This window comes from Vitis riparia, chromosome 12, assembly GCF_004353265.1.
Source record: "Vitis riparia cultivar Riparia Gloire de Montpellier isolate 1030 chromosome 12, EGFV_Vit.rip_1.0, whole genome shotgun sequence".
NCBI classification, from domain to species: Eukaryota; Viridiplantae; Streptophyta; class Magnoliopsida; order Vitales; family Vitaceae; genus Vitis; species Vitis riparia.
Window position 1 is genome coordinate 21,549,288 of NC_048442.1, and position 15,255 is coordinate 21,564,542.

Here is a 15,255-nt window from a genome sequence, read left to right on the forward strand (position 1 = left end):
GTGGTTGTCATTGGAGCAGGCAACAAGTACCAGGAAAAATCACATAAGACCCCAAGAAAATAAAACATTTGGGTAACTCTGAAGAGGCATTGTAACACAAGCATACATGGGCATTTCATCACTGTTTCAATTATTCTGTTTTACATCTTCTTGGAAGGCAAATGCCCCCCCACAAGAATCTAATACAATTCTGAAATGAGAACAAGAATAATTGAAAGGAAAAAAATGCAAAGATAAAAATCAGCCTACCAACGCTAGACCAAAGTAAAGCCCTCATACCGAACAATAAAGCTTATTTTTGGTTTTGTAGTGCTTGTTTCCTCACTGCCCTTTTTTGTTTTTCAGCTGTCACTTGTATTTTGCTATACAATTGATGAACCCTTGTGAAGTCATCAATGGTCAGCTTCTCCAGGCTTACTTGTGAGCTTCTTTCATGAAGAAATTCCAAGCCAATAGTGCTGCCCCAACTGCTGGTTCCACCTGATTTTCATTCAAGAAAACATACACATCAATGAAAAAAATTGCTTGAAAAGAAGAATAAAAAACGATGCATTTCCACAATGGGCTACTCCCCCTACCGTCGTTCTCGTTCCTATATTATTTCAAACAGTTCAAACAAATCTGAGCAAGTTGATGACAAATAAAAAACAAGCATATGTATGTTCAAATATATAAAAATCATAAGACAAACATCACCAAATTCAAACTTCATTCCTTGCCTTTTTGCCCTTTACCATTTGACAGTCTAGGTTCTTGCATGATGATGATAACCATGCAAGTGTTGGGTAAACCTAGGGATAAAGCTTTTTGGAGTACAACACCTGACAGTGCAATTTTGGTCTAAAAGATGAGACTTTCACCTCAAGTCCTACTAGGTATTTAAGGACTACGATTCAAAAGATGCATAAAATATGAATAAAGGATGCATGTCAAAGTGCATGTAGCTGTAACTGCTGAAACACTTCAGGGTGAGCAGGTGTGGATGCATGCAGATGATATCTAAGAGTGCAGGCATAAGCCTGGAGTCCTGGAACACTACAAGGGGTAAATTGAAATTATGTGGATGGTGAAGGTCGCAGGTAGCATCATGTTGTCATTATATGGAAATGACCGTAGGATAGCACTGTATTTAAGTCATACACTCTACTTAAGGCACTCTTATGAGGGCTGCATGCTTGGGAAGTGACTCGAACTTCAAAGAAAAAATTAAACAGAAGATGGGATTGAATCTACACAATCAAAGGGTGGAAAAGAAATACTCTATTATGGGGTAAAAGAACAAATGAAAGCTAAAGAATAACAGCACATAACACTTAGCTGGCTACTAGAGGGAAAAAAAATCAAGGCATCACTCAAAGTTCAGTCATAGCAAACCAGTCATACAGTAAGCGGTCATAGAGTTTATTATTGATTGACACCCTAAGAGGGGATTATTTAGAGACTAGAATCTAGGGATAAAGGGATAAAAGCCAATCCTAACCTAATACATTATAAGAAGAAACCCACTGTCCAAATATCCTAATTAGTGTTTGTGCATAATTAGTTTCAAAATTCCAGTCCAAATCAGGAATCCAGGAGAACTGTATACTAGCTTGGAACTTGAGTTACACATGAAGCTTCAAATTTAGTCACATTTGTATTTTCTATTTTCACCAACTTTATCAGGTAAGTATTGGGGTTCTGGGCCTTTAGGATGTAAGATTGCATGATGTGAGAATATTTGGCTAAATGATCTAAGTTGTTTTACAGTGAAATAGGTACTGTGAGAGGAGCAATCAACTGTACATTTGGGATGACCAATTGTCCCTCTAGTGTAGCAGTTGCCACATGAGAAAAAAAAAATTAGAGCAAATGGGTTGCCCTAAGATAACCAATCATCCTATAAGCATAATGCATTTTAGCCTTTTTAAACAACATAGACTAATTGATCACCCTAAAATTTCAGGGTTCAAATTTCTCCTCATCTTGGGTTACTTTTACCATAAAAAGGCTTTTTTCAAAATGAAATAAACTCTATGCACATATAAAGATAACAATTGAGAGAGATTCTTGTGTCATCTTATGTATGACAACACCCCATGCCTTGAAAATCAAAGATCAATCCAGTGATTGGCCTTTGTCTGCATGCTTCAAAGAGGAGTTCAAAGTGCTCTTCTACCAAGGAGCAATTGGTGTTCATTGCATCAAGGATGTGAAGGAGTGCTAATACAAATTCAAGAGAAAATCCCTAGCAAGGAGTGTGAATCTAGAATCTGGTAAAATCTCTACCTTTTTTATATTCAGTGGATTGTACCTATGGCTTTAGCTTTGGTGGCTTTGTGCATTCTCATGTTGAAATTGAAGTCACATAAAAAACTAGAAGGAATGGATGGTTTTGTTTGAAAAGAAATGGTGGCCAAATCACACAAATTATTCTGGGAAGTTGAGTAAAATATGATTACCTTTGGCCTAATAGGGAGAGTCCCAGGATAATCCTTGTAGATACAGTTTACAACTTCTTTGCCTATATCCCATGTCTTATTTGCTTCAAGAACACCACCAACCATGACAAGAGGGAAAGAACCCTTTCCATCTGCAATAAATTTTCTTTTCATAAATATAAAATTAATGTGACAAATTGCAAGGCAAAATTTGGCAAAGTTAATAAGGGAAAGACTTCATAAATTTGAATCAATACTCAGAAAACAATATCATATAACTTTAAAAAAATGTGTATAATACTCCTTCAAAAGATCATATATGATACCCCCAGTAACCATCATGAAGATAATCCCCTCATCTGATAAATCACATGCAAGGTCCAAGGCCTCATTGATAGAGTTCATAAACTTAGGCAGAGACCAATTGAATGAGCATTGGCTAAAATGTAATCTGACTCAAACATTGTCACCTAGTACATGGAGCTTCCTGTGACCCAAGTTTCAACATACATTACTTAGTTACATTCACTATATTGCCCAACTGGGATCTGATTCTAGCCTCTTTGGTATGCAACAATTTGCTTCAGATGTAGCTCACTATTGTATATCAGCTAATATTTTGACACCATATTCCCTTAACAGCAGCAACGACTTCTAAGTACAAGCCCTTAATTTTTGTTAAACAATATATGCCACCACATATAAACCAATGATCACTTATCATGATAAAGGGAAAACCCAAAAAAAAAAAGTGTAAAATCTTAGTTTGATGTGCCACACCTTCTCCACACAAGCCAAGTCTTTGGACAACAGCTTTCACACTGGAGGCCAACTCTTCGACTGACTCTAGCAAGATCTTATTTGCAACTTCATCACCTGCATCTGCACAAGATACCACCACTGGGACAAGTGCCGCAATGCGTGCCCAAGATGGATCAGCATAGGTCCACCTGAACTCCAACAAGAAAAAATCATTTGTGACCTAATAACATCCATCATTTTCATTTAATAACAGTTTCCCAAATATTTGAGCTTGTTTAATAACAGAAATGAAAATGGTTTTTCAGAAGTGTTTTATTTTAGAAATGTATGCATGAAATAAACATGCTTCTGTTTGTAAAGTCATGCTTGAAATAAACATTCTTACAATTGAAATGTTTATTTCAATTGTAAAATTCATGCATTTTCTAAAATGAAGGTAAAAAATTTTAGGGCCTGTTTGGACATGCTTGTGAAAATTGTTTTATGTTCTTTAAAAGGGAAAATAGTTATTACCTTAGGAAGCACGTTTGACAAACTTGTGACAGAAAGCAGTTTTCTGATAAATTTTTTAAAAACAAGTTGTTTTTTAGAATAAATTTGAGGTGTTTTCAGTTGTTTTTTGTGAGAATTCTGAGTAGCAATTGAATACAAAGAATGCTTCAGGAACATTTGCAGCACAAATAAGTATACAGTACCTTAATAGAGAATAAATCAAGAAAACTGTCTTTCATATTTGAGTTTTTAAACAGAATTTTGTTCTTAAAAATAATGGAGAAGTATTCTTTAAAAATTGTCCTCAAAAACTGTTATTTGATAAATATTTCCGAAAATATTACCAAACAGACCCTTAATATCCTAAAAAATAAAATGACCTATTTTTAGGAATATTTTAAAAACATGTTAGCAAACATGTTTTCTGCGCTATTTTTAATTTTTTATGTTCTCAAACAAAAACAGTTCTTATATTCTGCTAACAGATAGGATTTTTCTGGTGGAATTTCAAGAAATTATTTCTAAAAAAGTATACATAGGGTGTGCCACCTCTTTTTGGCACTTCTTAATATATGCTTTTGTTGTCTATAAAAAAATTATTTCCAAAAAAGACGTTATATCTACTTCAGTAAAAACACGATCAATCTCAAAATAAGCAAAATCCAAATATTAATTCAACAAATTGCGATAAAACTTATATCTGAATTTAACAAAGACCTTGGAAAAATAAATACTTCTACACAAATTTTTTAAATACCAAAGGCAATTACTTGACTACATTATACCTGGCAACTCAAACACAAAATATAATAGATGTCCATAAATGGAATTTTACCAACAGTTTGTTGTCTCATTAAAGTCCTGAAAAGTTCTCAATTTCAACTATAGCCATCAAAGGAATTTCCAACAAATGAATGATCAGATTAATAAAGTAAATTATCATTTATTTTCCTCAAATGATGCACAAAAATGATCAGATGCAGACAAAAATATCCCAAAATGATTACTACTATTCATAACTGCATTTAAAATGAGGAGATCAATTAGGAATAAATACCCAATGAGTTCATCTGGAGATGAAAGACTAAGTGCCCTTAGAATGCTATATGTAAGCGCAGTTTGTGGACCACGACCATCATGAGCCCTTACCACCGCAGTTAATGCCTGGGCAGCTATTCCATAACCACTGCAAGTAAACAATACATCATGGGCCAAGTTCATATAAAACTGCCAAAAAGAAAAACATAAATTGAAAAATAATCACTCTTTACACTATATGTCAATAATACTTATGCATTTAGAGGTCTTATCTACAAGACTAGAAGGAAAAGAAAATCACTCTGTACATTAGCACATTAAATAAAACTTATGCAACCGATGCTCATATTGTAAGATTAGATGGATGGTATCCTAGGAAAAGAAAATATGCAAAATTCAGTTTATGGAGCCAAATTTCATCTTAAACTAATACTTCTGATTGGAAAGTTTCATTAAAAACTAAATTATAAGCATTCTACAACTCAATTGGATTGGGGTTTGCGTTTCAAGAGTTTGAAGATTGTTGGGGTTTCTTTTGTTTTTAGAGTTCTATTGTTGGGTGTTTTCCTTGGTATTTGTGTAGGAAGGACCTCTCATCCTTCCCTTGGTTTTTTTCTCTTTCTTTTGTCTCTTTTTTCTCTCTTGTATTTGTTCTTTTATTAATATAATCTTCTTTGTTTCTGATAAAAAAAAAAAAAACTAAATTATAGTACAATTGACGAAGCCACTAAATTACCCACCAAATCATGAAAATGTGGTAAATCATCAAATATCAATAGGTATAGAAAGGAACCTGTGGAGATTTTAGGAGTATTTTGATATTAACTCACAATCTTCTTAATTAATATTGGCAAAGTATCATTAATTTAAAACAGGATGAGAGTAAGTTGCCATAGAAAATAAGCTTTTCTTTTTCCTTTGTTCTTTCTTTATCCTTTATTTTTTTACTATGTTTGATGGCAAAGATTGTTTGGCAATGTGACGAAAAAAATATCCTGCAAACATGCAGCTAAACAGTGCTATCACTAAATATAAAAGGCTCTATAATGGGAAGAAGAAGAATTAAAAACGATAAGACAACATGAATAATCGAGAAATATGACACCATCTAACATGTAATGGTAATTAGGACTTGCATACACAAGCTAAACAACTAGAATTTTGGCTTTGTTACTTTGCATATATGCTAAGAAATGTGGCTGCTTCTACAGAGAATGCACAGTGATGTTATCTTTTTGTTAGATATTAATGTAAGGTTTCAAAACCATTTGTATTTAGCTCCTTCATAAAAATTAATTAAGAAAATGCAATGAACAGAAAAGAGGGAAAGCCATGGATTAGTCAAGACATTGTAACAAACTTAAAACAAGATAATGTGTTTCTATTCATAATAATTTAAACTTCCTCTTCATCTAATGCGAGCACATAAAAAGATATAGTTCATGGATAAATTTTCTGGATGCTACATGCCTCCTGAATCTTTCTAGGCATTGCAAAACCATAAGTTCTGTCCTTTTTAATCATTAAATCAATTTTCCTCCTCTCATTGTATTAATTCCCTTCATCAAATGAACTCTCTATTTGTCAGTACACATGCATGTTGCGTGTATGCGTCAGTGCACACATGCACATGTGTGTGGACATATGATCTCATATTAAATAAAATATATACATATTACAAATAGGATCTTATCAGAATTATGAAAGAAATGAAGATGTGCAGCTAGAACATCCATGATTGATCACTTACTATTTACTAAGTTATCCAAGAAATCTCCTGACTACATTCACAGGAAACTAAATTAGATGATACATAATTGTAGTGCCTTAAGAACAGGCTCATTATCTTACTCATACAAGAAGCAACCGTTAAAATTTATCCACAATTTGTAGTCAATTAAGATTACCCTATAATGACAACAAGAACGGATTTCCTCAATTAAATGCATTGACGTATTGGTCCAAGAGAACAGTTATCAACTTATCTAAGTTCTTTTCTTTTATTTGATAAGTAAATTATTTTTCTTTAAAAATAAAACATCACTCAATTTTAGTTTATTTTATCCCCTCAAGTCAAACGGAAGATTTTGTGTCCTTCATCTAAGTATCAACAAGAACAATGTTTCCTCAGGAATGGAACGGTCAAATATATGTAAACTAATCAAGCTTATGCTATTTTTTTATAAGTAAAGATTGTATTATCAATGAAAGAAAAAGCAGGAAGGTATACACGATGTATATGAAGAAGCTGAAAGGCAAAAAAAAAAAAACAGTGTGAAGGCACAAAAAGCAGTAACCATGCTCTATCTAGAACCTAACCAATCCGCAAAGTCCAACATTGACAAGGAACACTCCCCTGTAGACCATAAGAATTGGTGGAAGGTTCATAGACCATAGGGATAGTGTGGTTAGAGTCTTCACTAAGCTGATCGTGTTTTAATTCAGCTAGTCAGAGATTCAAGCTTTATTAGAGGGATTAGGTAGAAGTAGCCTGAGCTGGTGTTAGATTTGAAGAGGGATTTGGCTATTGCTCTCTTTTGAAGATACTACTAAATTTGCAGGATAGTTAACCTTTCTAGAGCTTTGAAATGCTCTCTTGATTGGAAGCCTAGATTGGCCAACCGGATAGCAGATTCACTAAGCGAGAAGCTTATCCGTCTGAGGGGTTTTTGTTGGGGATTTTATTCCCCCAAAGTTCCTAGCTCTACAGTGTTCTTTGATTGGTTTTCTATTGGACGTTAGATGTGGGGATGGCTATATTTGGAAGTTGTTATTTCTTATTTTGTTGGTTTCCTTGAAGGATATTTCATCTTTCCTTATACTAGTGTGTCCTTTTTTTTTCCTAATAAATGGTCCCCTCTTTCCAATAAAATGTTGAGGTTTCCAACAAGAAACGAAGAAGAAAAAATAAAGGGCTACCCTAGTCTCCACCCGATCTGGTTTTCATATATAGATTAAGGGATTGAGAATTGCAATCACTGTTTTATCTTGTAGCCTTGCACTACAAATAGATGACAAGAAGATTTTTTTTTTAAAAAAAGAGAGATTTACTCCCCCCCAAAAAAAGGCAAAGACAAATGAAGGGGGCATCAAAACATACAAGGTAAACTATATCTTAAAGCCTCTTTTAGACCAGAGAAAAGAGCTCCCATCCCATATACATAGGCTCCCAATACCCAATTCCAATCCATGTGCCCTAAAGTACATTCATCATAATTGAGTTCGACCAATTCCTTAGGCAGAAGCTTCCATGCTTGAGCAGAAGATTATCAGAAGACACGGTATAAGCACCTACTGTCTCTGAGAGTGACTTAGAATGGTGATGAGAACTTAAACACCCAAAGCTCAAATGGAGACAATTCCATGAACTTCTTTCTTACTTCTGTCTACATTCACATAGACATTTCAACAACAAACTACCAGAAGCACCAGCAAATCTTGGAAAAAGGGAACTTGACAAGAAAATATCCACAGATAGAGCCAACTAATTAGACCAAACTGAAAAATAAAACCTTATGGACCAAAAGCAGGATGCAAAGGAACACACAACTGGATTCAAGAGCCTAATTCTTTGAAGCATAAAATCAAAAACATCAACTAGATAACTCATGCTTATGAAGTGCAGCACCAAAATGATAATCTCATTCCGTCCTAAAACCCCAGGCTTGAAGCTGTTAATTAATACAGAAGAAATAGTGGACAAACTTATTATTGCTCATAATGCGGCAGTGAGGGGGGTGGGGGTGGGATGAAAGAGTGTCCATGCACCAAGTACAGAGTTTTAAAAAGAAAAAGTACTCAGAAAATACCTGCCCCAATCACCTAAGATAGGTCCAGCACCAGCAGCCCGAGCTTCCCTGCCATCTTCCGTGAATCCATATGCAATAGTCCCTGTACCAGCAATTAGAACACATCCATGAAGCTCTCCCATCGTTCCACTAGCTAGAGCTGCCACAGCATCATTCTGAACATACAATTTTACATGGCTGGGGAACATATCCCTGTTTTGAATCAAGGAAAAGACAATTCAGAAACCAAATATTAGTCAATTACTTGTATGCGAAAGGAAAATAATAATTGTTAAGCATTACAGACAAACAAAAAAGAAAAAGAAAAAGGAAAACTAAACTAATGCATAAGAGGCTAAAGCAATTGGATGCTTGAACAACAAAGCCATTAATGATGTGAACATTGAGTGCGAGGATTTGCAAAGAGAGGTTACTGCCACCTAGGTCAAGCAAGCAAAACTACGCACTGCTCACTATAATTACTTTTGTTACTCCATGATGGTAATTCAATCTTTCTTTTAAAGATTGTTTTATAACTAATAACTACATTGAAGGCCTTGAAATAAAATACCCTCCCTCCAGTAATGGTGGCATGTGCATGTGTGTGAGAGTCATCATTCCAAAGGCTAGATGGATTCAGAAATTGGTAAAAAATTGAGGAAATTATTTAAGAATAGAATTGTTCATAAGATTCAGGAAATTCCTGAATAATTTAGAAATTACCAAATTGTGGAAGATGAATTTGGATTTGTTCATTTGTTGAAGAAGCGAGAAAAAAGTTAGGAATTCCAGGAATGATTCAGGAAATATATTACTGATCTTATTTTAGTTCTTGAGTGATGGGCCTGGGGTACCAATGACCAAGATAATAGGAAGAAAAAAGAATGGCACTTTGCAGAATGTAAAATATATTTGGTGAAGGGAAAAATAACAAAGAGAATCTATTTCAAGCATAAGAAGAAAGATAGATAAGTGATTCCTGAGATCAAACCTGAGCCAGCTTAATATTCTCCGTTGATCTGTTGGATGATTAACGCCGGATACAGCTAGACAAACAGCTCGAACAGCTGATCGATTTGAACCTGATTTTGAGAGTGCATCTGCCATAACTTGTTCCAGTGTCTCTCTTGCGGCAGTTTCTGTAGAATATGGAACTTCAGTGAACATATTCATATAATGACTAATTTTTTATTCCCTTCCTATTTATATCATTCCCACAAGATTGAAAAAAGAACTCCACTTACTTCCAACATAAAACACACCACAATTAAGATTATTGTAGAATAGGATACTCTATCAGAGCTATGTATCTTTTTTAATTGCAATTGAAACCAAAATCAACTAAATAAGGCATAAGAAACAAGGAGTTGGTAAAGTTGATGATGAAAATCTATACCTAAAGCTCCATAATTCTTAAATTTAATTAAAAAACCATGGAACTCCTGAATAACTCATAAGCTATACAAGGAACAAAGAAGAAGAATAATTGCCACATGCAACACCAAAGGCAGGGTTTCTAGCCATAGCAACAAAAATGTAATCTGTCATACCAGCTATTCAAAGGAAGAGCACACTTCAAAACTTCCGTTCGAGAGGACAATTCAAGACCTCCGAGCTGCACCACTTATATATCAAAATAAGAAGAAACCAATTAAAGGGTGAAAAAGAACTGATTAGTCATCAGTTGAGGAGTCAATCTTGAGTCTTTTGAAGCCTAAAACTTGATTTTGTTGAATTTCAACATTAGTCTCATTGAATTATTTACTATTTTCTTTAACATTATTTCTATTTCTGAAAAATCACCAAAGCTGTAGGTTATAACCTATTGCAGCCAGCCAATTACAAATATGCTTCCATTTTGATGCATTGATTTGAATTCACGGACTAACCCCTATATCTAAACCATAGTTGATGCAGAGGGCATGGTGGAGAACAAATATCAAGTTCAAGAATAGAGATAGCTAAGATCAGGCATACAATTGAGGGTCCATGAAACACTTCAAAAGGCTCATGTATTCAAAATATTAATCCCTTTCTATGTGCTTCAGTGTTTTCATCACTCATTTCACTTCCAAAGACTACCTTTAACTAGTATCATATCAACATCTTCCTTTTTCATCAAGAAAATCATCACATGTTACCTCCAGTGGTTCCACCTCTTTATACTCAATTAGTTTCACCTATGCTGTGAAAATGCACAAGATATGTGTCACTTTCTCCACAAGCGAAAAGTTGGACTTTGAAATTGATCTCGATTTTTTTCTTTAAACTCAAGAAGACCACTTTAGGTGATTAAGAATCCAATCTTTTCTAAAATTACATGGAAAGATCCTAGTACAACAAACTCTTTTTTTCCCTTGTAATAAGAAACAGACCCATTATTAATAGAGAAGGAAAAGTGCAAAGAAGGACAATTGATTCTTCATGAAATATAAATATACAAAGGGGATATAGAAGAAACACCAAAAGTGGAAACAGTCCTCATTGAAAAAAAAACAAACAAAAAGGAAAATACACTCCCTACAAGACTGAGTAAACTCAAGTGAAGAGAAAGTCCCAAACGAACTCAAGGAGAATATGCTTCCCTCAAGGCCAGCTTGTCGGTGTCCTGATTGATCAACCTAGATCACTGTCTGAAGGAGCAGGACACATGACACAAGTTTAGAAAGATCCAGAATATGATGAAACCATTGATCATGTTGCCAAGGCCCTCTCTCGCCCAGAGACAGCCAGAATAGGACAATTACAGAACACCCCTGACCCCTCCACTAGAAGGTCAGAAACCCCATAGAGGGCAGCTCTTCAGAACTTCCAAAAAGGGTAAAATCTCCTCTTCAATGGATCAATCCAAACCCAGCAGGTTCAAGAAAGCTTGGGATATCCTACTGTATGGTCCTTTAAAAGGCTGTGCTACCCCAAGAGCACCCAACAAATTGAACTTGTAGCACCACAGGGCAGGCAAACCTAGACAACCTGACAAAGACTCTCCTCCAAAGGAGGCAAATCGCACAGATATGGTTATTCAAATAGACTCTTGAAGGAATATTGCATCTGAGCTACAGAAACCCTAAGATCTTAAGCTCTGATTACCCCTAAAAACTTCTAACCTTAGCCATTCACACTACTTAAAAGGTCTATTGTCATACGAATATGAGAATCAAGGACTGTAATAATTCCCCCAAACTAGAATAAAACAAAAGAAAAGAATATGCAAATATTAGAATTAATTAAAGACCAAATTTCTGAGTTAACTAGTAATTGCATATTATGCCCTTCCATGGCAGTGTTTTCCATTGTCCTTTTCTGCATGAGGAAATCAGGAAGCTTAAAAAAATATTATAATGCAGTAAGCTAATAACATATTCCAAAATTACCTCTGTGTTATTTTTTTTTAAAAAAATTGAAGGCTTTAACTTTCAATTTGTATTACTTTTTTAAGAATTTTTGGGAGTTTACATGTTTTCACTTATATCATAATTCATTTATATCATCCAACTATATGTATTAGGAATCCATATAACTATAACTTACATTTGAGACTCCTAGAAAGCCTTATTGGCACTTCTTCCTCTAACAACAGCCTGCCTGCATGTTTTCCATCTATAGATTGCCCCTCTTTTCCCTTTTTCTTCACCTAAAAGCCAACTGCATCAGTCATACCAACCTCATTTTCAAGACACTACTCAAAACCTAAGTTTTTCATTGCCATCCAAATACTTAAACTGCATAATTGATCTTCTAGCAACTTATTAGCATAAATCCTAGCTCATTCTAACCTCATTCAATCTATAAACCATTAATATCCTTTTTGTCCACATACGCTGCTGATATAATGCCCTAAACCAAAAAGCCAATTCCATGCCCAAAACCTAAGTTTCATCACCATCCAATATTCAAACCGCCCAATTCCAGATTTCTAACAACTCAAGGGCTTAAAAACCTAGCTCAATCCAACCACATCCCATCTCTAAACCATAATATATCCCTTTCCAGCCACAAACTCTAATATCACAATGCCTTAAACCATATCCTAATGGCATAAGTAGTAATAAGCGTGGTCTTACCTGTTTCAAATTTCTACTCGGCTTGATGTCTCTGTTTCAAGTAGTCCACCATGATCTCTCAGTATTGGACAAACCTAGTGAAGTAGTTTCAATACACACCAAAGCCCAGAAAAAAAGAAGAGAGAAAATATAATTCAAGAAACAAGTTAATATACAAGAAAATTAACAAAAGCGTATGAGATGAGGAATTGCTACTTCCTAGATAACCAACAGAAATGAGATGGTAACAAGCAACAGCTCTCAATTTTCTGATACCAAAAACTCGTGCTAATAAAAAACCCAGACATGCAACATCAACATGAATAAGAACATAAACACCAAAAAAACAAAGAGATTCATACATATGTGTCGGCAGAATGTCTGCCCAATATGGCATTTAAGTTTGTTTCATTCTTATTTCTCAGAATTAATGCCAGCACATGAATTTTCTTTTGCCCAAGATCAAATGACAAGGGGTCAAAATATGTTTTACATTGCCTATCTAATCATCAGAACAACCCTGAGATCAAGCACATACCTAAAAGCCAACACAGTTTACAAAATGATTGAACACCAAACTGAAAAACAATCAGAATTGAAAAACTCACCATATTCCTTAATTTGAAGTGACTTTAATCCAATGCCAAACGCAGATACAGCACAGACAAGAAGTGGAAATAAAACAAAAAACAAATACACTAATTTCGATCCCCTTATTATGATCTTTCTAGTTAAGGGCTCATGCAAACACAAACCCAACACATAAAACAGAAAACAAAGAAGACTGCAAAATGGGGCTAAACCCCAACTCCAAGACCACAAAAACAGCCCGCTTGAAATTATAGAAACACAGGAACAATCAAGAGACGAAATTGATGAAGAAACAATTCACATAAGTTAAAAAAAGGGCAATGTTAATTCCACCAAATGGGCCACTCCACAGCGGAAAACAGAACACAATTTATTTTCTAAAATCAAGAGCACTTCCCAAACGGGCATTCATAATTTGTACCAAACCAGCAAAACCCACAATTTTTTCTAAAAATCAAGACTATAGCCCACATGGGCATCCAAAATTTTCAACAAAGACGATACCTCCGACACTGTTGTGATTAGAACAGCCAGCCACAGCACGGGCAAGAACGGGGACAGGGTCAGGGAGTGGACGGTCGGAAAGGGGGAAGAAGGGCATACAGACACAGACGGTTGAAGTGGTGCCACCATCCAAGCCCAAAACAACCTCAGACCCATCTGGGGAGACAGGCATTTCGTGCTCAAAATCCCAGATTTCACCATTTCTGTACCTCTTCATCACTGAGAAAGTAGAGCAATGGTGAAGAAGATGAAAGAGAGAAAGGAAGGAAGGGGACAAGCGGAGAGAGTACAAAGGATGATGAGGATTCTTCCCTCAATTCATAGTTATATGATCAGTTGGGACGAAGTGTGGGGGGCATTGATTCATATTTTATTGAGTTGGGATTCGGACGGCTAGTCTGCCAAACGCTACTGGCCGGAATCATTTTAAGTTTTTAACTAACCTTAAAATAATCATATTTCACAACATGTTTTCACAGATTTTCCTTAAGAAAACTTCAAAATATTTTTTCTTCTCAGTTTCCCAAATTATACCTTCTTTTGTCAAACAAACAGGATAGAAAAATGTTTTGTTTGGTCAATTTTGGGATTGTTTTTAATGATGGAAGTTGTAGAATTAGAAGTTGGGGTTGTACTTCTGAAAATTGTAATTCTTAAAGGGTTGGGATCATTTCTATCGCATTCTTTCATTAAAAACAATGATCATTTTCCAAGGAGTTGATGAAATGCGAGAAATGTTAATTAGCAACCTCATGTAATTTGTCGAGTCTACCTACCATCCAAAAGTATACTTCTTCCATATTTATTGAAAATGTCAATAAGTTATTTTTATATACAACTTAAATTGGTTTAACTTATTTTAACTTTTTTATATTTATAAATTTTCACTTAGTTTTAATTATGTTTTATTTTCATTTATAATAAATAAAATACGAAAAATTATTTTTTTTTAATATTTTATTTCTTTATTTTTTATTTTGATTCTAGCTTCAACTTTAAGGCTTGCTTGGGTTGATTTTTGGGAAGCCATAAGTTTTTTTTTTTTACTTTTCTTGAAGTTTAATAAGGGATTTTGTGTTTGTTTAAATAATTTTGTCAAAAGAACTTATGATTAAAAAAAAATATTATTTCTCATAAAAGCTCTATTTTTACTCATATAAGAAATTATTTAATGTTTAAAGAAACTTTTAATATACCAATATTACCTTTTGAAAATCATAACTTTGGTTTTAGATTCAATTTCCAACTTATCTCAAAAAATAAAATAGGAAAAGAAAAAATTATTATGGAAAATAGCTTATTTATATTTGGTTTAATTTTTTAAAAATAGAAAAAAATAATTATATTTAAAATTAATTAAAAATTATATATTTTAAATTATTTAATCTTTATAAAAAAGGGAAAAAAATAGTTTAAAGAAACATATAAAATTAATTGATTGATTTTTAAATCTATTTTTTTACTTTCTTTATTTTTTTTCCTGTCACATTTTCTTCTTGGAAGTTGGAATATATTTTAATGTTTTCTTGGCTGGTCAGAGGGCTAAAGCATCAACTTTTATCAAATTGGACAAGTAATTGACTTTTACAATCCTACAAATTCCGTTTCGAATAGAAT

The 15,255-nt window shown here is 34.2% G+C and overlaps 1 protein-coding gene across 1 annotated transcript; it reads right to left on the reverse strand.

Moving 5' to 3' along the window:
• Nucleotides 1-58: 58 nt before the first annotated feature.
• Nucleotides 59-14,033, reverse strand: LOC117926449 (N-acetyl-D-glucosamine kinase-like). Its single transcript, XM_034845544.1, has 7 exons — nt 13,639-14,033; nt 9,492-9,639; nt 8,522-8,713; nt 4,732-4,860; nt 3,201-3,370; nt 2,442-2,572; nt 59-480 (listed from the first exon to the last, which is right to left on the reverse strand). The coding sequence occupies exons 1-7, from the start codon at nt 13,853-13,855 to the stop codon at nt 415-417; spliced, it is 1,053 nt and encodes a 350-aa protein (XP_034701435.1). The 5' UTR covers nt 13,856-14,033; the 3' UTR covers nt 59-414.
• Between the last annotated feature and the right edge of the window lie 1,222 nt (nt 14,034-15,255).